Source organism: Tachypleus tridentatus, chromosome 8, assembly GCF_004210375.1.
Source record: "Tachypleus tridentatus isolate NWPU-2018 chromosome 8, ASM421037v1, whole genome shotgun sequence".
Classification (NCBI taxonomy): domain Eukaryota; kingdom Metazoa; phylum Arthropoda; class Merostomata; order Xiphosura; family Limulidae; genus Tachypleus; species Tachypleus tridentatus.
This window is the reverse complement of record NC_134832.1, coordinates 98,580,561-98,604,072: the sequence shown is the minus strand read 5'-3', so window position 1 is coordinate 98,604,072 and position 23,512 is coordinate 98,580,561. Positions and strand designations below refer to the sequence as shown.

General features: G+C 33.9%; 1 protein-coding gene across 5 annotated transcripts in view; it reads right to left on the bottom strand.

Moving 5' to 3' along the window:
- Positions 1-23,512, bottom strand: part of LOC143223030 (D-glucuronyl C5-epimerase B-like) — a 162,227-nt gene that overhangs the window by 104,743 nt on the left and 33,972 nt on the right. For all 5 annotated transcript variants that reach the window (XM_076450404.1, XM_076450407.1, XM_076450405.1 and 2 more), the window contains one exon: positions 8,670-9,220. In XM_076450404.1, coding sequence (XP_076306519.1) covers positions 8,670-9,220 — 551 coding nt within the window. The remainder of the gene's footprint in view (positions 1-8,669; positions 9,221-23,512) is intronic.

Here is a 23,512-nt window from a genome sequence, read left to right as displayed (position 1 = left end):
CATAAATGCCATTTTAAAATAAAACTGACATTATACCTAACTATCGATTTGCCGAGAAGTGTGTGGCTGTAGATTAGATAAAGAATTTGTTCGACTTGATGTTCTATATTCATTATGCATGATAAAAGTTTTTCAATGTGCTTAATGAAGAATTTTGTTTACATGTTTTTTACGTAATCTATTGATCTATCAAAAAGTCTGTCTTATTTCTTCTTCAGCTACCCTAATAGAGAAGCCCATACCCATAAACAAACCCCGTTAGAAGCCTGTGATTCTTACCACGTTTGGTCTCACTAGCTTGCGAGTGGATGTATGGAAACAAGTTTCAAGCATGGCGCCCCGGGATCACAAACTCCGATACAAAATAGTTTAATGATCCTCAAAACCTAATTTTAGATCCTATCATACCTAGATGCCTTCCCACTGAATTTAACCACACTGCTTCTGCTAGATCTAATACTATTAAAGATGTTCATGGACAAATTAAAACATAAAAAAGTGTGAATTAATATGTCATAAATAAACATTACAGTGTTCCATACACGTATATTTAATACATGGTGATTATAAAATTATCAGCCCTTTATTTTTTTACTTCTAAAATACGCAAGGAAATATTACTGTTCCACAACTGATATTCTATCTTTATCTTTCCATAGTTAAAAATACTGTAGTTAGGAATTGAACTGATCTCTGAGGTAGCAAAAAAACCCAAATAAACGCCATACACAAAGCAGTTACAAAATTCAACAAATATATGGGAGCATTAGAAGATGTGACATGCTAAATAATGTTTCAGGCCTAATTCCTTTATCAAGTAAAACTTAACCAGTCCTCAACATTCCAAAATACCTTCAATAGCGACTGATAAATATTTATCACCCGATAAAAGACTGGCTTAAAATGTTATTGAACACATCATCGTATAGAGTAATATCTTGTTAGTGTTACCATGTTTTTCTAACTTGATATCTGACATAAGACAATCTTACATTTTTTACAAAATTTTAAATTATAAATACATATATTTAATAGATTAATAATTCAACTTTCTGGATAATCTAAAGTCAGGAAGTCTCAAGTGACTTTAATCATTCTGTTAGACTTTAAAGTTTCATTCATTCGTTAGTTTAGGTTTTTTGGTTTGGTTTGTTTTGAATTTCGCGCAAAGCTACACAAGGACTATCTGCACTAGCCGTCCCTAATTTAGCAGTGTAAGACTAGAGGGAAGGCAGCTAGTCATCACCACTCACCGCCAACTCTCAGGCTACTCTTTTACCAACGAATAGTGGGATTGACTGTCACATTATAACGCCTCCACGGCTGAAAGGGCGAGCATGTTTGGCGCGACGAAGATGCGAACTCGCGACCCTCAAATTACGAGTCGCACGCCTTAACACGCTTGGCCATGCCGGGCCTGTCTCAGATTACGAGTCCAGTGCCTTAACCAGCTGGCCATGTCGGGCCTCGCTAGTTAAGGAGTTTCAAGTCATTGCAATATAGTGCACTACCTAAAACTTACTTCACTACATATAATGTCAGTGTGACTTAGACGAAATTATTTACGTTCATCAAGACTTATGATATGTTTAAAATCTTGCTTATGATATGTTTAAAACACGTGTTTAAAGGTATGAAACAATAAATGATTTTAATAAAACATCAAAAATATTTTTGTAATTAAAGTGTACAGAAAGTCTCATAAAAAAAGAGATCAAACACTGATTTTATCCATATGGTTTATAAACGTAAAACCTTAAAATAATTACACAAACTTCAAATGAAAATTAAGTTTTTCTTGTCACTTTCAATCGTGTAGTACTGTATAATTGAAAGAGTTGTCAACATTAAAACTCGTGTTGTTGATAGCAATACATCTATTTCTAATGACACTCGTCTTGATAGCAGCGTAACATCCGTGTCAGGTTTATATACTTTATAGTGTCGGATTACCTTTTTTTTGATATTATGCCATCTTGTAACTCGATAATTTTTAATAACACATGATTTAACTTCAATATATCTTAAATATGTGTGTGTAGCTTATATTGCTACTAAATAACAGTGACAGAATTAATACACAAAAACGTTTTTGTCTCCCAAGTATAAAGTTTGTTGTTGTTGTTAAGGTTACCCATTACGTAGGTGTGTAAATACTAAGTTCTAAAATACGGTTAGCTGTAAAAAAACTTTGCAAGAGTCCCTGCGAACACCATAATTTTTATATTTACCAATAAGTGCCTAGTCTCTAGAGTTTATTCTAGGTATACGGCAAATTATTCTGCCACGAGCGGAGACAACCACTGGGCAAAGTGAGTGTTCGCATGCGGTTCGCTACGTGTAGGTGTTTCGCTGAGTTTAAGCACATTTTTCTATACAAACTTTACAAGGCCCTACCGAAACGCAATAACCCAAGTCAATAATTTCATGAAATATACCTATACATAAACATTAAGAAATGAGTGACATTTTTTCATAACGCAAGTAAAATGAATTATCCACTCACTCATCTAGGATATATATATACATATTCTAATGTTTTACTGGAGTTTGTAGCGCCCAAGTAACATCACACTACCCTTAGTAGTATCAAGGAAGCATGAGATCTCACCATATGGGACAAAATATTTTTACTTCCCTGTTAACTTAGTCTGTATTCACAGCAAAACGTTTCGACAAGTAATGTGTATATGTGCTAATTTCCAGCTTTGAAAGTGTTCTGTTTTGCTACTTTTGACAAATAGGCGTAATTTTAAAGGTAACCGGTTGACATATGGAATCTAGGTTATACAAGTATATAATAAAACGACGCCACTATCACCCGATAACTCTCGTTATTTTAACTCGAATATGCTTTCAGCAATTAAAATAACCTGTTGAGATCATCGGTTAATCTACATAGGCAATCTTCACGTCTTAAGCCAAAATCTAGCTTCAGTTGCTACCAGTTTGTTATAAGGCAAAAGTTGAAGAGTTTCGGAGATGCCATGGCAACTATACAAAATACACAATGTTGTTGATTTTAAGTCGATTTTTGATTCATTCTTCAAAATATGTTGTTTCCAATGAAAGTAAGTATCTCTGAACGTAGCTACAGATTCATGGAGTGAGGAGACCTCAGTCAGGATATGAAAAATTCTGAGGGAGGGTGATGAGAAATTTTGGGAACACCTGTTATGAAGCTTATGAGTTTTGGTATTTATTTACGTTTTATCCGCAACGCTGCTTGTAGTGAAAAAAATATGAAGATAAACAAATATTAAATTTTAAATTATATTGAACTTTTAAACGATTTTTACGTAATATAAAATTTGACTAGATGTAAAAAATGCTATTGAAAGAATAAAAGCAAAACCACTGAATTTAGACAAAACTTTACGAACATATTTTAGAAAAAAAATCTATACAAGTTAGTGTAAAAGTATTGGTTTATGTGTCACAAAAGCAAAGCAATGATATATGAAAAGAAATACAAACGTTGTAACGAAGAATGTATCATACTCAAAATACGTATTTATAATATCTGTTTTTATATATGACATGGAGATACAAATTCCTATTAAAGAAATTCTACTACTCATATAAAGCAATTACAGTAACTTGTTTTTGATAATCATTTTGTTTGTTTTTCTTTTCAAAGAGAAGTAAAAATCAAGTTTCGTTTCAATAATAGAAACGTGGTGTTGAAATTGACAGTAAATACACACAAACACATTCTTCCTTCACACCAGGTGAGTGTAATACAAAGTTTTCTTGGCATATTATCTACAAAGGAATTTCCAGTCAATGCGTTTCTAAACGCACGCCATTTTTCATAATGTAAAAAAAAAAAACGTCTGTAAATAGTGTTAAGGCTGTTCTCTTCTAATAAATACGTAAGTAAAAATAAAGTAAAACAAACCTACGATTGTATGTTGAATCAATACTTCACAGTTCCACGTTGGTGTTTAAAGACGAAGACAAAGAACGTCAAGCCATTTATCCACATGCGGTAAATCTTTCCAGCTGTCACGTGCAATTGAAAGCGAAGTACAGTGACGTCAAAAGGTAAACGTTGGTGCACGGTAAAAGTATGTAAAAACGATCATAAAAGCTCAGAATACATAAGCAATGACATCATCATATTATGCTTAAGGCATAACCAGACATTTAAAAATATATTCGAAATATATTCCATTAGAACTTTAAATATTAACAAATCATGATTTAATAAAATCGATAAATTTCTTTGTTTTGAATTTCGCACAAAGCTACAAGAGGACTACCTGCGCTAGCCGTCCCTAAGTTGGCAGTGTAAAACTAAAGGGAAGGCAGCTGGTCATCACCTCTCAACGCCAGCTTTTGGGCTACTCTTTACCAACGAATAGTGGAATTCACCTGCCACATTATAACGCACCCCAAATTGAAATGGTGGGAATTGTTTGCTGTGACAAGGATTCGATTCAACGACCCTCAGATTGCGAGTCGAGCGCCCTAACCATCAGTCTATGCTGGGCCTCCATAAGATGAGCCAAGCTCGCAAAAAGTATCTATTACAAGCTATAAAACAATCTAATTAGATTTATGAGTTTGAAACAAAGTTGTAAACAATATATACTAGGGACGTTACGCTTCAAGTGGTTTGTGTTATATAGACGTTGACAACAGAAAGTTCGTTTCATGCTTTAATTATTGGAAGGGTTTCTGTTTGGTACAACACGACAGCTCTTCAAAATGGTAGTAAAATTAATTCGAATAAAAATAAAATAAATGATATGCTGTTGTTCCTAATCTTACAATTTGTAAAGGACAAACAAAACAGATGTAATTTACTTACTTTATGTAGTTCACACCATAACAGTCTCTGTTATGAAAGTTTATGATATAAATAGCATCTATACCACTACTATGGCGGTTGGATTTTAGCTGGCCCAATGAGCTTTGGAACTTGATATAACAATGTTCTTCATTCCTTTTACTTGCAAGTTCTTACAATGTACATAATATTTAATGAAAGTTTCAGAAGTATTGAAAAATTGCACCACATTAAAAATCCCTAAGAGGTAGAAAATAATATTTGAAGCTTTCAGAACAACTGTTTAATGTGGATACCAAGACTTCTGTTTGTCTGTCCATTAATGTTTCCCCATCCTTAAAAAAAAACACGTAAAATACTGATTAAACTGATTAAAATACTGATGTTTCATCTTCACTGAGCTTTAGCAAAATATAATGTAATTAACATACATTGAAATTCATGATCAGTGATTCATTGTGACCAAGTTATAGTGTGGCTGGACTGGGAACCCGAGTGTTCATGTTTTGCGTACAAAGCACAAAGACCTCGAAAAGCATTACGAGAGTGGTAATTAAACCCTAATATTCATTTAGACGATAACAGCTCGGTGGATGCTGCCGACTAATCGCTTTCCGCCATTATATTAAAACTAGAAACAGATCTGTCAGATCGCAGAAGTTACAAACAGTTTACACGTAATCTGTGAGTCAGCAAGTGACAATTCTGCCCAATATTGATATTATGTGACATTAAACTTTAGTAGCACATTTCTACATGGTAGTAAAATAAACTCATATGTGTTCGTTTCACTTATTCCTTTTTAACATGCCCAGTAGGTTTCACTATTCTGATAACATAACGATAATTCACTACAAAAGAATGTGATACTATTGCCAAACTAACTCGTATCTCCATTCCTTAATACCGTTCTGTCTCTTATCGCAATACATGCTGTCCACATTCATGGAAATTGCATGTGCTTTCCATGTTGTTGTTAATTCCCATTTATCCAGCATTATAATTTTCTCTTTACTGCAGTTATAAACAGTAATATATGTTTCGTAGATAATACCAGAGTCGAAAAGTATCTCAGTATAAAACTCATTGTTAACACTTACCTAGGTAGCTCTTAAACATTTCTTTCAACGAACTGAACTACAAACAAGACAGTAGAGTTGCAAAGGAAAATAATGTTTTTTTTTCAGACTAACGTATTACTCGGCTATGTCTAATATCATATTTTTTCACCACGTTTCATGACCAAGTTTTAACTTTTATAAGCGACATACTGATGGAATATAGATAACGCCTACTCTAAGGAATCAGTTTCAAGACTAATCACTAATTTTTATTGTTTAATAAAAATCTCTCTCTTCACATCATGTCATTCTTGGACATTCATATAAGTATCGTTTATTATAAGTTGATTACTTCTACCATAAAACTATAGACTCGATTTTCTATCTGTTGTCTATTTGATGCCAGCCATAATTTTTTTTTTTTAAATATCCTTTATCTTATTATCATTTATTACGTCCTCGTCACCCTTTCTGCGAAGAGAATGACTTGATAACAAGAAAAACTTCATTTCTGCCCATGGTTACTTTACCCCCATACCTTAAAATATCTTTAAAAAGTTAAAACCGCGTCATATAGAAAGTCGCCTTCTCCTCGCAAATTTTTTTTTTATAAAAAGGCAAACTTCCTATGGTTTTTGCTATCATTCTTCTATCATGTTTCATTACTGCCACATCCTTCAGAATGGTTCTACTTCTTAAGCATTCTGTGAGGACCTGTTGTTGCGTGTAAATATAGCACTGTAATTAATCAGCTCCACGTGAGCTAATCCTACCTTTAACTTAATATCCCTGTTTCCTAACCTTGTGACCGTTGTGTTACTTGTAATTCCTCGATAAGAGAATATCTATAGCTAGTCCTAAAAATAACATTTTCTTGTATATCCAAGTCAGTTATTTACTGTATCATCTACAGTTAAGGCGAGACTGACCGCATGAAAGTGGGCGTTTTGAAAACATATTCATCATATTTTGAAAGGTAATATGTTTCTCGTCGCTTCAACCAGGATGATCAATATAATTGTAAAACACCTATAAGATCAGAGAAGAACAGAGACTAATCTTTCTTCTCCACACACTTTCTCATACATGAATAAAACATTTTCCTTTATAGTAATTATTTTCATGTCTTTGTGTATGTATATATATATATAGACACACACACACACACTATTGTGAATATCGGGTATCTTATCCTCGTCATGGTTGGTAGTTCTACACAACAACCTACATCAGTAGCTAGAAGTAACAGAAAAATATTAACAACCCGTTAATATTTGAACGGAAGTGACGGTACAGGCTACTAGTCATGACAATGATGTGCGTTTATGTAAATATAAATAATTAAATATAAACTCATGAAAAAATCGCAACCATAATTGTTTGTTTGTTTTGAATTTTCGTGCAAAGCTACTCGAGGGCTATCTGCGTCCCTAATTTAGCAGTGTAAGACTAGAGGGAAGGCAGCTAGTCATCACCACCCACCACCAACTCTTGGGCTACTCTTTTACCAACGAATAATGAGATTGACCGTCACGTTATAACGCCCCGCAACCATAATATAAACATCCAACACCGGGGTACAAATCATGAGGTGGGTCTTTAAGTAATGTACCCTAAAAATCAGGATATTTATCATAAATATCCATCTTATGATTTGTACCCGAGTGTTGGATGTTTATATTGTGGTTGCGATTTTTTAATGAATTTACAATTAATTAAATTCATTCTAAGGTTAGGATATGCTGCGTAAAATTCGATTTATCCTTCCTTTTGATGTGTCTCTTTTTTTTAATTTTTAGTTTTCATATATATATGGGGGTGTTCATGCGTACTTAAACGTGTGTGTGTAAATAATACATATTTGTGTGTATGTGTACACATTTATGTGGATATATGTATTTGTGCATATAGAAATATTTTGAGCTATTCCAAGTTAATAATTGACTAACAGAACTGCTTGATGATGGATGTTTTTCAAATATTTAATATGAAAACTCATAAGCGTGTTAGATTATATATATATACAATTCTGAACTATTTCTATGACTATTTGTACACCATATTTTTTCGTTACTTTGTCACACTAAATGTATGCAATTTGCTTTTCAGATTTAACTTTTAATTTTTTTCTTCTCTAATCAATTTTATTTTTAATGCTTTAACTTTACAAATACGAAGTTGTCCAAATATGTTTGATTTCCTCAACAGTGTTAGTTTGTGCTTTTATCTACATCGCAACCTTTATATTGTTACCCATGTGATGTGTTTTTGATTTCTGTTTTATTGTTCCACACGTAGTCATAGTTTTACCAATATATGTACAGTCCACATCCTAAAAGAATGTTTATGTCTGGCCCTAAACGTCGGTTTGGACATTAAAATTGTTATTCATTTCGTTTTAAGCTTCTGTCTTTACTATTCCTCATTTACCGTCCTACGTAATCTTACAGCTACGAACACTGCCTACAGAGAGAGACTACACTGTTTTATCTCAGGAGGTAACCATTTGCTCTATACGCAGTACTGGATATAGAGGTGGAGGGTTCAATCCATGCAAGGGTCTGAAAGGGTCTAAATCTGACTCTGTATGTATTTTGATCTCTTACAAGTAACATCTAATTACAGAAAAATGCTATATTGTTTTTTTAAAAAATTCCACTAAATGACAGCAATCATGTTTTAGGATGAAAATTGGCTTTCAGGTATTTTGGAATGAAAACATGTTTTTAATACCTTTACCTCACATGTTCATATTTACAAAAACACTCGAAACGTCTAACAATAAAATCAACCACATGTACATAAAGACATACCTTCTGTTCCACTGATGCACAGAACTCGGTCTCTAACTCCTACATTATAGTTTTCAAACCACATGAATACTCCATGAGGGTCATACTTCCCTCGTGGGTAGTACACCTTCGAATAACTGTGTTGCCATTCGAAATGTTTCTCACCGTTGTGTTGCACAACCTTTCCGTAAACTTCGAAATATTCATGTAAGAAAGAAAATGGAACAAACACTTCTCCACTCTCCTGTTTACATGATACCGTGTACTCTTCGTTAATATGACAATCAATGTCATCGAGAATCTTTAGTCCTCCTCGTGTACGAATCCAAGGAAATTCTTCCTGGACTGAAGGACCAGCATCGTTCTCTAGAAAGTTGTCATCTTCGGAATCCAAACTGTATAGGTTACCTTTCATTCCAGCTTTCGAACTAGACCGGTGTAGATGGTCAAATGGAGCAGAAGTAATGTCGCCACATCGAATCCAATACGTTAAAGTGGTAATAGTACCAAGAACTATGAGAATGACCAATATAAATTTAAGATGGATTCGCATTCTCACTGGGCTGATGAGGCTGTTTGTAAAGACAAAAAAAAAAAAAGTTTTAAATTTTCGACTTGTATTTAACTTTATATTACAAAGAACTAGAGTATTGTAAGACCTATTTACATGACTGGTAAAAGCTGCACCAATAAAGAGCATTACGTGCTAGACTCACAATTGTAAATTCACACGGTTAACAATTACAATTCATTATATCAACTGAAAAACAATTTCTACTAATACAGGTTTTTTTGTGTGTTAAGTATGAATAGGATGAATAGCCATAATAACACACACACACAAAATTAATTAACTGAGAGGTTTATAATAAAATGTCACGAGGAACTGCTCTGGCACAAGACAAAAAAATTAAAAAAAAAAACTCGTTAGTAGGGGTCACCACCATGCGCAAAGTTTCTCACACATTCATCACGGTCGGGATCAAATGTCGCCTTTTTCTACGAAACTCTGCATAGGATGATAAATAATAATTTATCATGAAACATTTAATAACTTAATTTAACTGAACACGCTTATATAAAGAAATGCTTTGATATGCTATGTCAGATCTTCATCAGAACATTTGATAAACTTTTCTAAGTGTGTAAGCCCAGCTGAGCCTTCCAAGATAAAAACTACATTTCACCCACTTGAACCTTCGCATGAATAATAACACATTTTTTATATTAATTTGAATAACTTATATTTATTTATTTTTGTTTATTTGTTTTGAATTTCGCACAAAGCTACTCGAGGGCTATGTGTGCTAGCCGTCCCTGATATAGCAGTGTAAGACTAAAGGGAAGGCAGCTAGTCATCACCACCCACCGCCAACTCTTGGGCTACTCTTTTACCAATGAACAGTGGGATTTACCGTAACATTATAACGCCCCCACGGCTGAAAGGACGAGCATGTTTGGCGCGACGAGGATGCGAACTCGCGACCCTCAGATTACGAGTCGCACGCCTTAACACGCTTGTCCATGCCGGGCCTGAATAATTTATAAACCGTTAAGAAATTATATTTAATGAGAGTAAACTGTTCATCATATACCCCCCTAAATTAAGTTGCCAAAAATGTTGACAATCCATAAATAGATCACTAATACTCAAATATACGTATTAAAACAACTTCCAGCTTCTATTACCAAACGTTTATGGTCCGATACATAAACTGGTCAAATGAACAGTGCTGGTTTCACATTAAATAGAAATCATTTGTTTGCACTTACACAATATTATGACGAAATATAAACAGTTGTTTTAGCTAGTCAATTTATAAATTATCGACTACTGGCTCAAATACAACAGACCTATCACAAAAAAAAAATAAAGATATACAAAATTGAGTTGCAGGATCGTAACCTTTTGCTCAACATGCCCATCTTCTTTTGGCCCTGGAGGAATTTTAATGTAACGATCACTTACACTAATCGTTGGCAAAATTGTAACCCAAGACTTGACGATGGGTGGTGTTGACTAGTTGCCTTCTCTCAAGCCCAACGACTCCCAAACCTGGGGTCTCCTGAACCCCGGGGATCAGCGAAAGTAATAGTGGCAATTCATGAGCAATTTTCTTTAATTAAGTAATACACGAAAGTACACAAAATAATTACACATACCGTAATTTCCGCCTAATAAGCCGAATTTCTGGCCCTAAATTTTGGACCTGATTTTTGGGGGTCGGCTTATTGGGCGATCACTCCTTTCGGAAATTTCTTCTTCTTTTGAAAATTACCATAGACGGTAATTTTGTCCCATCAGCAAAGCATGTTAAGACTACAGTGAAACGTTGTTTCTGGAATTTCATTGGTTACCTAATTACAGTGAGTGGAGCCAATAACGAATGACATATTGATTCCATCTCTGTTTCAATACGACACGTTCTGCTTTACTACAGAACGCCAATGATCACACACAACATGCATGCTGACGCTGAAACGAGACTAAGAAATCATTTTGAAGAAACTTGTCACTTCTTAAAAATGGCTTCGGCTTATTGGGCGGTAATAAGCAAAAACCCTAATTTTCAGAGCTGAAAAATGGCCTCGGCTTATTCGGCGATTCGGCTTATTAACCGGAAAATACGGTAATAAAAACTGAGACTGTTCAAAACCTGTCACAATTTTCCTGGCTCTAAGTACGTAGGATAGACGAAATGTTTTAAAAAAACGTGGGTCATGGGAAAAAAAATAACAACGTGGTCTTTCGTGGTGTAAAGGTTGGGTTTGTTTGTTTGTTTTGAATTTTGCGCAAAGCTACACGAAGGCTACCTGTGCTAGCCGTCTCTAATTTCGCAGTGTAAGACTAGTGAGAAGGCAGCTAGTAATCACCACCCACCGTCAACTCTTGGGCTAACCAACGAACAGTGGGATTGACTGTCACATTATGATACACCCACAGCTGAATGGGCGAGCATGTTTGGTGTGACAGGGATTTGAACTCACGACCCTGAGGTTACGAGTCGAGCATCCTAACCACCTGGCCATACCGAGCCGAAAGGGTTGGGATCCACTGTTCTAGTCTATCACTTCTAAATTAGAAGAGGCTAACGCAGATAGTCCTCGGGATATTTTGCACGAAACTGAAGAAAAATAATTGAAGATGAAATAAGTGCACTGTTAACGAAACCGAAAAGGAGATGTTGCGTGACTGTACAAACTAGGTGTGTATATTTAAGAAGAAAAATAAAAGTTGCGTTATTTTTCAGTACAAAAATATATAAAAGCAGATTTACAAAACACAATAAAAGTACTAACAGCGTTTACACAAGATGCGTGCGAGAAAAGAAATTTCCAGCGGTCTTTCTTTTGTACACACTTTTGATCCATTAGATTTAACAACTATAAAAAAACAAGAAACAAAGAAGCAGAACAGCACTCAAATTTTGAACAGGACTTCGAAACTAACATGTAAAAACAAAACAAAGGAGGAAAAAAGTACAATAGAAAAGCCATACTTTGTTTTAAATACATCATAAATCGCTTTCTCCAATTATAGAAGTTGTAGCGTGTTTGTGTTTTCATACAGCAAAACCACATCGGGCTATCTGCTGAATTCACCGAGGGGGATCGAAACCCTGATTTTAGCGTTGTACCAGCGGGGTGGGGCAGAAGTAGTTGCAGTGCAGTTTATACAACGGAGCTGTAGCTTTGTCATGAATTATGAGATCTAAACCCAACATATTTGTCATAATGACCATTGGTTATCCTAAAATGTTCTAGAATATGTAGCACCTTCACTGATTAACAAGTATATATATTATTTATTTTAAATTCAAACGTCTAAAAACTTACCATTAATGGTAGTTAAGCTTTAAAACGTTAAAATCATTTATGCTTAACGCCATTTTGAAAATGAGATAATTAGATAACTTGAAGAAGATTGGGTATTTTTCTTATAACAAAGCCACATTAGGCTATCTGCTGAGTCCACCGAGGAGAAACGAATCACTAATTTTAGTGTTGTAAATCCAAAGACTTACTGCTGTACCAGCCGGGGACAACGTAAATAAAGAAGAACAGTGAACTATTCGAAAGCGCTAGAGTTTTGGGTCTCGTTTGAAAATTACTACAGGAAGGCATACGAAACCAGTTGAACAGTATTCGTAAATACATACAGGTCTCACTGATATATCAAAATATAATGATACTCTACAACACAGTGTCACTTAGTTTAATGTAATAGAACATCCATGACGTAATCTCACATCAATGTAAACGAATATCACGTACACAAAGTAACGTGTGTGCAGGTAATAGACACCAATCATTGCAACAAAAAATAGTGCATACAGTAAATAACATATTACAGCAAGAGCTTGTCACTTTCCCCTAGAGTCAACTTTTCACATTTACTCTCTTTTGTCCGAGTCTACTTTTTATAGAGGAATCTCACGTGATTAAAAGCTGTACTAAAGTATTTGTTTTCCGAGCCATCAAGTATATCAAGCTGTCGCACTTGGTGAAACGTCTAGTGTGCTCCACGTCTCATTATTGATCCACCTACAAATAATCTAGTAGGAAAACACACAGTTTTACTTTACACATTGGTATCGAATTAAAGGCAATCTACACAAAATATTTTCGCTTTCTTTTATCTTCCATCACTCTTGCGACAGGAATAAAGCACGAGCGTTTTTTACACCATTGTTCTATGATCGTGAAAAGTAGTATTCGATTAATTATAAAAAATGTCGTTAAGTTACTGAATAATATAAAATGTGGCCCATGTTTCAGAAAAACAGGATATACGTTTAGAGACTGAGATAAGCAGACAAGCCCTGATTGGTAGAGAACAACGACACCGAAACACAATTGAGAGAAATACTTTGGTGGCCTAAAAAAAAAAAAAAACATGAAATATGGAAAGAAATGCGTTTAGGAGTTGGAGAAGATGCAAATCGATCAAAGAAAACAACAATAAAAGTTATAAGATTTACAGTTTCATTTCCATTGGTCTCACCAGATAGTAACTTAAATTAACTTTGGTGTATTTCAGATCGGCTGGTATGGGTATTAACAGTTTTATTAATAAAGCAGAGAGCGACAAATGCAGTTAGGAATCTTATAACGGTGATGTATATACAATATTTATATAACATCGACCAAGATAAACATCGAAAACTACGTTCAAATATTAACAATAATTAATTCGAATAAACTACAAATTATAATAATGGGGGATCACAAGATTTCATAAAAGGTAAAAGGTTAAGGGAAATATAATGAGAAAACCTAAAATGCATGTAATGTAAATAAAGTAAAAAATATGGGTGAGGGGGGGGGTTCAACAGCGTTGGAAGTTTAATTTTATACAAAACGTTTTTCGAACCAGTATCTCAGTCAGTGGTAATTCTGACTTTCATAATTAGCAGAGTAGCAACTGTTAAATAAGAAGAAATACAGGTGATAAAAAGTTAGTACAAAAATTTAACAATGGTGAATAAACTATTAAAAGACTTAAAATTGAAGTTTGTTCCATTTACTATGATTTTCCAACTTTTTAAATACTACAGATGATACTGTGTTATTAAAACAGAGGTAACATCATGGCATCTGATATCACAGATACCTTACAGCAAAGACATCATAGAGAGCCAGACAGTCTTTTTAAGCCTACTAGTACAAAAGAACGGTTCTGGTTGTCATCTTTAAAGCAAACTTCATAAAATGGTTTTACATCCAGGGTCGTCCCATACAGTGTATTATTTATATGTATCGAGAATTTTTAACTAAACGTGGTTATGAGTTAAAACAAGTTGTCCTCTTATATTGGATTTAATAGCTCTCATTTGACATGAATTTCTTGATTAAGAAATTACGATAAATTATCTATATTTGTGTAAAACTGGATAATTCATGAACACGACATGATTATCACCAACATTACTATATAGTTTCCGTAAACGTATCCTGTAAGTAAAAAAAAAAAAAAAAAAACTCAGTGTTCATAATAACAGACTAGGGAAGAGCTTGGAATTGTAGTGTGAGTATAATGAAGTGGTGATGTCATTGACTGAAAGGAGTTTCTTAACGAAGTATAAACAATTACAGAAATAACAGCTTCCTTGTTTCGGCGAGTGTAACAAAACTTCATACACGACTTTCAAGTCAAGGTCACCATAAATGACATCATCCATATTATGCTTGCAAAAGAAAAAAAAAAACTCATAAACTAAGACATCATCATAATATACTAATCTAGTTTCATAGCAATGTTATAGCAGCAGAAGGATAAAGGTCAAGCTTCCTGCAAAATTCATCATCAAAGTCTTAGGACAAAGACTCAAAGACATTAATAATTGAAGGTCATTGTGATGGTCACGAAGCAGGTGGGAACGAAAGGATTAGCAATGATCAGTTATAATGTGTTTTTCCTATTGCCTTATTTGTTATTTATTTTCTTCTATTCAGAGTTCCACATCATTGCTGAGCTTTTATACTGAAGAATGAAATAATGACTGATACACATAATACGGTCTCGTACATTTCAGTCAATTTGTTACAATATACAGCACTGGAAAAGGGTGAGCCTTTGACTGCAGAAAATAGTCGTGATGGCCAATTACGTTCTTCCTTTAAATAGATATGGTGAAGACTTGCAGATTTTATTGCTCAAGATATGACCTCTCTGTTTCTGTTTTCAATAAAAGCAGCCAGACAATCTAGTAGAAGTTCAAAGACGGAATAAATTAAATGTACACATCAAGGATTATTCATTCACATATTTTTTGTAGCCGTATAGTTTGTTAACCAGAAGAAAAAAATCGTAATAATTATGAAAAAAACAATGTTTACTCTACGTTTCTTTCTTTTGTGTATATATAACAAAAGTTATATTTCGTTTGTTTCGAAATAACCTAGTTGAATACAAATTTAAAGCCACTGTATAAACGGAATACTGACTAGTTTAAACCAACTGAAGCTTTATACTAGCAGTTACAGTTTGTGTTTTAGTGGCACTCTCACGAAGAAGCTATAAATTAAACGAAACGTTCAAAGTCTAATTAAATAAAAAGAACATAAAGCAGTATACTGGAAAGTGTACACCTATATACTACATAACGAGAGATAAACAGAGCGCTCGAAACATGCATGGAACCTGCTGAATAACGCGGTGAAAAAATTCTGAAATACAATGATGATACAGATACATTACATTTATTATTTATTTTGTTCTCAGCTTAATTTAATAGCAATATATACGACATAAAAATTACAACATTCGAAATGAAGTGATAACTTCAACACCACAAAAACAGGAAGCAGCGAAAATCTCCACACAGATCAACTAATATCTCACAGAATGGGAACCCACTGTAGAATAAGCTGTAAATTTATAACCCCAATTAGGGATAGCTACCGGTATAATACCATCAAAAAATGTTAAGATTATTGCTGTTTCAGGCGAGAAGCTGATTTCATAAGATAAATAAATAGGTAGGGATATTGGTATTCGTACAATGTATAGTGTTACACACACACAATAAACGCTCCACTTACTCAGTTCCCTATTTATTGAGATAAACTTAGCATACCTTACTAAACAATATACGAAACACACCCATGGGTAGCTCAGAATCATGAAACATTATATTTGACATTGTTAGCCTACTATATAAAACTAGTTTATTGGAAATACTTTTTAAAGTAACCATAGTCACGTCCCACGACACCCTGAAAAACAATTTAACTAAAGCTAAACATAAAAGGTTTAAACAGGAAAAGTTTAATATTGTGTAAATATGAACAAAATATACTAGAAAACACTAAAAACTGGCACGCGAGAAGTTTGCAAAAGCGTCTCTACTAACGCCTGAAACATACGCTAAGATGACAGCAGATATGAAACAGAACATAAGCAGTGACATACATGAAGAAAAAGTTCCAACACACAGCACTTATTAGAAACTGTTCACACCAACTTTCACTGTTACACGAATACGTGTATGCATGCACGCAAGACTTTTATGATTCTCTACTGTAACGTAATTAAATATTAAACTATTCTGGAAATACAACTTTCTTAGCTTTAAAAACTGACGGAAATCACATTTAACGTCACGTTTATTATTTCTCTCTTCCTCTACTTACACACTCTGAACATCTAGACTTCATCACACTAAATCCATGTGCAAGTTGAATGATCATACATTTGTAGAGTATTCTGAGGGTTACTGAAGTTCCCAAATGTAAGACAATACCTCTGAAAAAAATCTGAGGATTTAATTGGAAAGCGGCGAACGAAATAAAATAATAACGAAGCTCGTCAGTGTAGTTGGTCTGTGTTTCAGGGAAATAAAATAATAACGAAGCTCATCAGTGTAGTTGGTCTGTGTTTCAGGGAAATAAAATAATAACGAAGCTCGTCAGTGTAGTTGGTCTTTGTTTCAGGGAAAAAATGACATCAAAAACAATACAAGAAAAACAATTCACTGAAAACACATTTCCCGAATACAGTTATTTCTTTCCTTAGTCAATTGTATCAGGTATCATTACCATTCACCAGACCGGCATGACCAGGTGGTTAAGGTATTCGACTCATAATCCGAGAATCGCTGGTTCGAATCCCTGTTACACCAAACATGCTCGCCCTTTCAGCCATGGGGACATTATAACGTGACAACCATTTTCACTCTTCATTGGTAAAATAATAGCCAAATAATGGGCGATGGGTGGTGATCACTAGCTGCCTTCCTTTTAGACTTACACTGCTAAATTAGGAACGGCTAGTGCAGATAGCCTTCGTGTAGCTTTGCGCAAAATTCAAAAGCCAAACAATTTACCAATATATGTGTGTGTGTTTCTTCTAGCAAAGACATATTGAGTCATCTGATGTGTCCACTGAGAGAAATGAAACCCCTGATTTTAGCGTTATAAATCCAAAGATGTACAACAGTTCTAACGTGGTACACCATTTGTCACATACAAAAACTTGGATGAAAACAAGAATGGGCACAATTACAACAGATTCCTAGTTACTCAACATCACAAACATTTGATTATTTCATAAAAACTAGTGTGTTTCCTACTCAAACTATCACATAAAATCAATAATGATTCAAATTTATACCACCTAAACTAAGACATTTAGACACACTGAACCAAAAACAAAAAATGACAAAAATAGATATAAAAGTTTAACAGCAACCAGTAAACAAAACCTTTTAACATCTAATTAAAATACAAGTAACAAAACACAGCACATAAGCCTTTGGAATTCGTATTAAAAGATATCAAATCTTAATAAATCACAAAAATACTAAAGTTCTATACTGAAAATACTATAACAATAACAAAATTTAACATAATAAAAATCAAACAATAATGAAAGTTAAAAAAGTCACCTCATCTCACAATGTAAAAATCAGAATGCAATAATGTATCAGTATAATAATTGAAACATTATAGTATGGATGTTTATAAGTAAGAAGATGAAACATAACAAACACAAAAATACATTTAAGTTAAACATGTTATAAATTTATTGTCAAAAGCATACAGATGTTCAATTTAAACACCAATTACATCACAGGACATAAATACACATCTTTACCTATCAAGATATAATAGAACTAACTATAATGGTTATAAATCAACCAAAAGATATTGTGAAATAAGAGGACACAATTAATTCAAAGCAAACAGAGGTCACTGGTTCTTAAGATACCATGATGGAGAGAACCTCAGCTGTTGTTTAAGTTGAGTATTACAGGAATTCCAAATGAGACTTTCTTGTAGTCTTCTTTAATTAATCCCATCTTTAGCATGACCCTCCTACATATCTTTCAATTAATTCTGCACTATCTTATTAGATAATCATGGACCAAACTTATGTCCATCTATCTAACCTAACATTACTGTTATAAGGTCTCCACCCATAACATCAGTATCTTCAGTTGGAATAGTTTGAGCAGTTCCTTTACGTCCAGTTCATAAACCTGCTGGCAAAAACCATAGTTAGAACAGAACTCAAATGTCTTATTCTTGCTACCCATTCATCACTTTATATGGTTGTTCTTCACTCCACAAGGCTCAAGAGAATACTTTGAGTAACAGGTCCTGACTGTGATTCAGCCACAAAACAAACCATACATCTGTACTGTTATTTTCTGATCTTGGGTCTATGCATGGAGAATTTCACTACTTGCTGGTGTTGTGTAGTGACACTGATCAGTGTTATTCTTAAGGCACCATCTGTTGTTTTAGAAGTTCTAAACTCTGATTCCAGAGGAATTATGAAAATTATGACTTCCTTCCTACCCCTAAGAGCACAACAGTGATCCTAATTACTCTCCTTACTTTCTTCAGCAGAGATGCAAACATCATCTCCACAAGGTAATCACAATGATTAATCATAATGCATGTTGTTGAACATTGCTGTTTAACTTGTAACTACAGATTTTCAAGCCCATTACTTACTGATAAATATTAACAAAACAGTTATAAAGTGTAATGACACTACCACATATTCCTCCCATTCATGATATCAGAAAAACATGTAGGCTCAAGAAGTCTTGATACAAGATGGTAAAAACTCTATGACCCAAGCACTTTTAAAAGGCCCACTTCACAGTCATTAGTCAACAAACAAAACAATGAACCACACAGTAACAATAAAACTCAAAGTTCAACCTTGCCATTTACATCTCATTATCATAATCTGACTTACCAACTGACTTTAACTTTTATATAAGAAGAACCCATTCATTTGGAGCCAACTACCTGTTTGCTTCAGCAGATCAAAAAAATAAGTAGTCCCAGTCTACTCAAGTAAACCAGCACTTACTAACCATATTATCACAGCCCTTCTTTTATTACCACACAGCTTTTTCCCAGTCCTTACTAAGAAATATCATGCTCACTGGCTACATATATTCAAGTATAAACTGATAACTCCTGCAACAGGTAAAGAGCTATGCATGATATCTACAGGCATCTGCTACAGTAAATGCTAGTCTTAAAAACCTTGTAATCTAGTTAATTGTGCTAATATCATTTGACAGACTGTTAACCTTATTAAGAACTGAAAGTCAGTCACATTATTCCATAGCAAATATCTTGCAAAGATGTCACTTTGAGACGTCATGAATCAACCATCAAACTGCTCTCTAGTAGCTCAACAAGACAATCTGTGACTGAAGATAGTCATCCCTGTTGATCTGATTAAGATAGGCAAAATTTGCATGTTTATTTTTTATCATATCTACAGTTCTCTAAACAAGACCTTTTGACTCAGGAAATTTTGAAGTCCAAGACTTCACCATTTTTATGCCTGATATGTCTCCGTGAACAGTTGGTTGTTAATTTTTGCTCCCTGATCTATGTGTATTTGTTTGGGCACTTCAAAGTATGTGGCACAATACTTCAAAAATATGTTCACTAGCATCTGAGTCATAATATGAAGTATGGGTAAGCTCTATCACACATAATAAAATAATTAAGTTTAGCAAGTGCACAAAAGTTCCATAAGCCTATCTTCAGCAATGGTCCACTGCAGAGACCAACTGCAAATGAAGACATTTCACTTTCATGACTTGCCTTGGTTAAGAAGATTTTCCACTGTGTTGCAAACATTTATTATTTCAATGCCATTGTTGTAGATTACACTATGATTTTGGCCAACAGAAGTGGGAATGTACACTAGCAATGGCGTGAAACATTCTTTACTGTCACGTAAGTCATCAATTTCTGTAGAACAGAACTGTGTTATCACAAATTAAGACTAGAAAATTAGCATCGATCCTACAGAGTGAGATCAGTAAGTACAGCAGTGTACAATAAATTTTTCTTTAAAGAAATGACCCAAAATACCAATGCAGTGTTTTCAAGAAACATCTATCTACAATAGTCTAAAGTATACATTCTCTTTTATTGTGTAATTTGTTGTTAAGATACTGTTTTTGAACACACGCACTTTTTCAGGCTCATGTAAATACCTGGTTAACCTAATAAAAATGTCAAATGTAAAGATTAGAAAAAGAAAACCAAGAAAGCTTTGTCACCTTACTTAAAAAAGGCCTTTGGAAACATTGTCAATGACTAATAACTTGGCATTTTCAATTCATACATTTTTTTTCTTTTAACTTATGTTTCATTTGATATGCACAAGGCTTTTTTTTTGTGTCAAAACAAATATTGGAAGTAAGATATTATACACTATCATGTTTCTCAATATATATTATAGTTGTTTCTAGTTGCATTGATAATTATAACTACTAAATATGTTAAGAAATGAGTTGGCTTACATGTGTCAACTTTTCTATACCCACACACACACAAGGATCTTCCAAAGTTTTAAAATAGTCATTGCATCAGAGAAAAATGAACATCTGCATGTAATAAATATTCTGGTTCAAATATAACATTGCAAGGAAAGAAACAAACTAGGATGTGACATACATATGTATGTATTTTAAGGAAATTCAAACTGCATCAAAATATTATCTGAAACATTAAAAATATAAAGCTATCCAAATTACTATAAAAATGACACTGATAATGTGTCAACAAACATTATTGGACTTATTATGACTACTGGTAAGAACTGCATGCTATATGATATATCATATGTTCCTGAAGCATTTATTTCTACCTTTGCCATGTCTTAAATGAACATCTGTATGGACCAAAAAACTGGAGTATTCATTCAGTTATGGCAGTTCATTCTACCCATTTAAGAAAATACTATTTCTACTGTTGTAGCTTCTATACTGTCTCATGGCTCATTACTAGACCCAACTGTGAAAAACCAGTAAACACACAGTCAAGATAATATTTAATAAATGAATTAGGTGAAAGTGACACATAACATGAGAATTATTGTATATTAGTCAGCAAGGACAATGAAAAACCCCCAATGACTTCACTGCCAGAGGTTCAAAACAAGACTAACTAAGAATAATCAATCATAAACTAGTAAACTTGCAGACTTGTGTAGCTTAACTATCATGTTCAAGATAAGAAACTTTTATGTTACTTTTCACCTGCCTCTAACGTTGTACAGAACAACAACTTGAGCAGTTATACATTAATGATGCTGGTGAGGTTTCAGCTAGAATTGGCACTATCATAAAGTTTACAATCCTCCTGCTGTTTGTCACATGTTCTCACCAAACTTTGAAATTAATTGCAAAACAAAATGTAGGAGCAAGTTTGTTTTTTTTTTTAAATTGCTTGTTTTAATGTTTCTATATGGGTGTAGAATTGCAAACCGGCCCAGCATGACCAGGTAGGTGGTTAAGGCACTCAACTCGTAATCCCCATTACATCAAACATGCTCACACTTTCGGCCTTGGAGACTTTATAAAGCGACGGTCAAGCCCACTGTTCGTTGGTAAAAAAGTAGCCCAAGAGTTTGTAGTGGGTGGTGATGACTAGCTGCCTTCCCTCTAGTCTTAATTTTGCGAAATTAAAGATGGCTAGCGCAGATAGCCCTCGTGTAGCTTTGCGTGAAATTAAAAAACAAACAAGCGCAGATAGCCCTCGTACAGCTTTGCATGAAATTCAAAAACAATAAACATACAGAAATTTCGTAATTAGCATTTTCAAAAACTTCATCGAATAAAATATGAAAAAGCACAAATAAAACGTTATCCTTAAGTTAAAATCTACATGAGGTACTGAATAAATTTAACAAGAGTTTATTATTTATTCAAGTACCTTTGTAATGCAAATCTCCAACTTGATAGACATAATAGAAAAACAATAGTTGACAAATGTCATGGTCATTTTTTACGTAGTTTCTTTCTGGGATAACCGTGTGTTTCGAAAGATAGTCACACATAAAACATTAAAATTTCACCAAACGATAATGAGAAATTATCAACATTAAAAACATGACAAAAACAACAGAAAACTGTACACCTATTTAACTTTAGGGAAAACAATATAACGTCATGAAGTACTAACACTTGTTTTATTTCATTCTTTCTGTATAAGTGGTGCAAACAAAACAGAACTTCCACTTTTCTTAACATTCTTATCATAATAGAATTAATTTTGTCCATACGCGATCGAGTGATCTGAAACACTCTTGACGCTAGGAAAACGAATACACATAACGTGAAGAGTACTGCAGGAACTTGAAACAACTTCTCCGAATCATTCTGTTTTGTTTGTTTTTTTCTTAATATAAAGTTAAACTTAAAACCGTTGAGCGTGTTTCTTTTCTACTTCCCCTCTACGTGCACGGTAAAGTCTAACAGCTGTTAAGTTTACCGCTGAAAGCACGAGGGACTATGAATCTGTGATGCAAGAACAAATAAAAACTGAAAATTATACGGAGAAAAATGGTGTATTCCTGCTTTACATTAAATAATTAAAAACACCAAGCCTTGTAAAGCTGTTTAAAATGACTGTTGCTCAATAATTATATAGATGGTATGGCAAGAAAAAAACATACTATGGTAGTATATATACAGGATTTCCTATCCCCCAAGGAGAGTGGAGCTCAAACTAAATCATCTTAATTAACGTGAAGGTAACATTAAAAGACAAGACGCTAGTGTCATCTGGGAATCATGAAAGACTGGCAGAGACATACGAATTCTCTAATATGCCAAAGGTCATTATTATTAAGTAGAAAGCATAGCGCCATTATCAAATACAAATCTATATGGATTTTTATGATTGATAACATAGGTCACTTTTGTCATCTAATAAGCATGTGGTACTGTTCACTTAGAATCACAGATCAAATTTATACTGACGTCAGAGGTCACTAGGATCGAACTTAGCCATGACACTGTTCATGCGGGTTAAGATGCAGTTATTTTTATTTATAAGAATAATACATTTTCGATTAAATCATGCTTCGAATG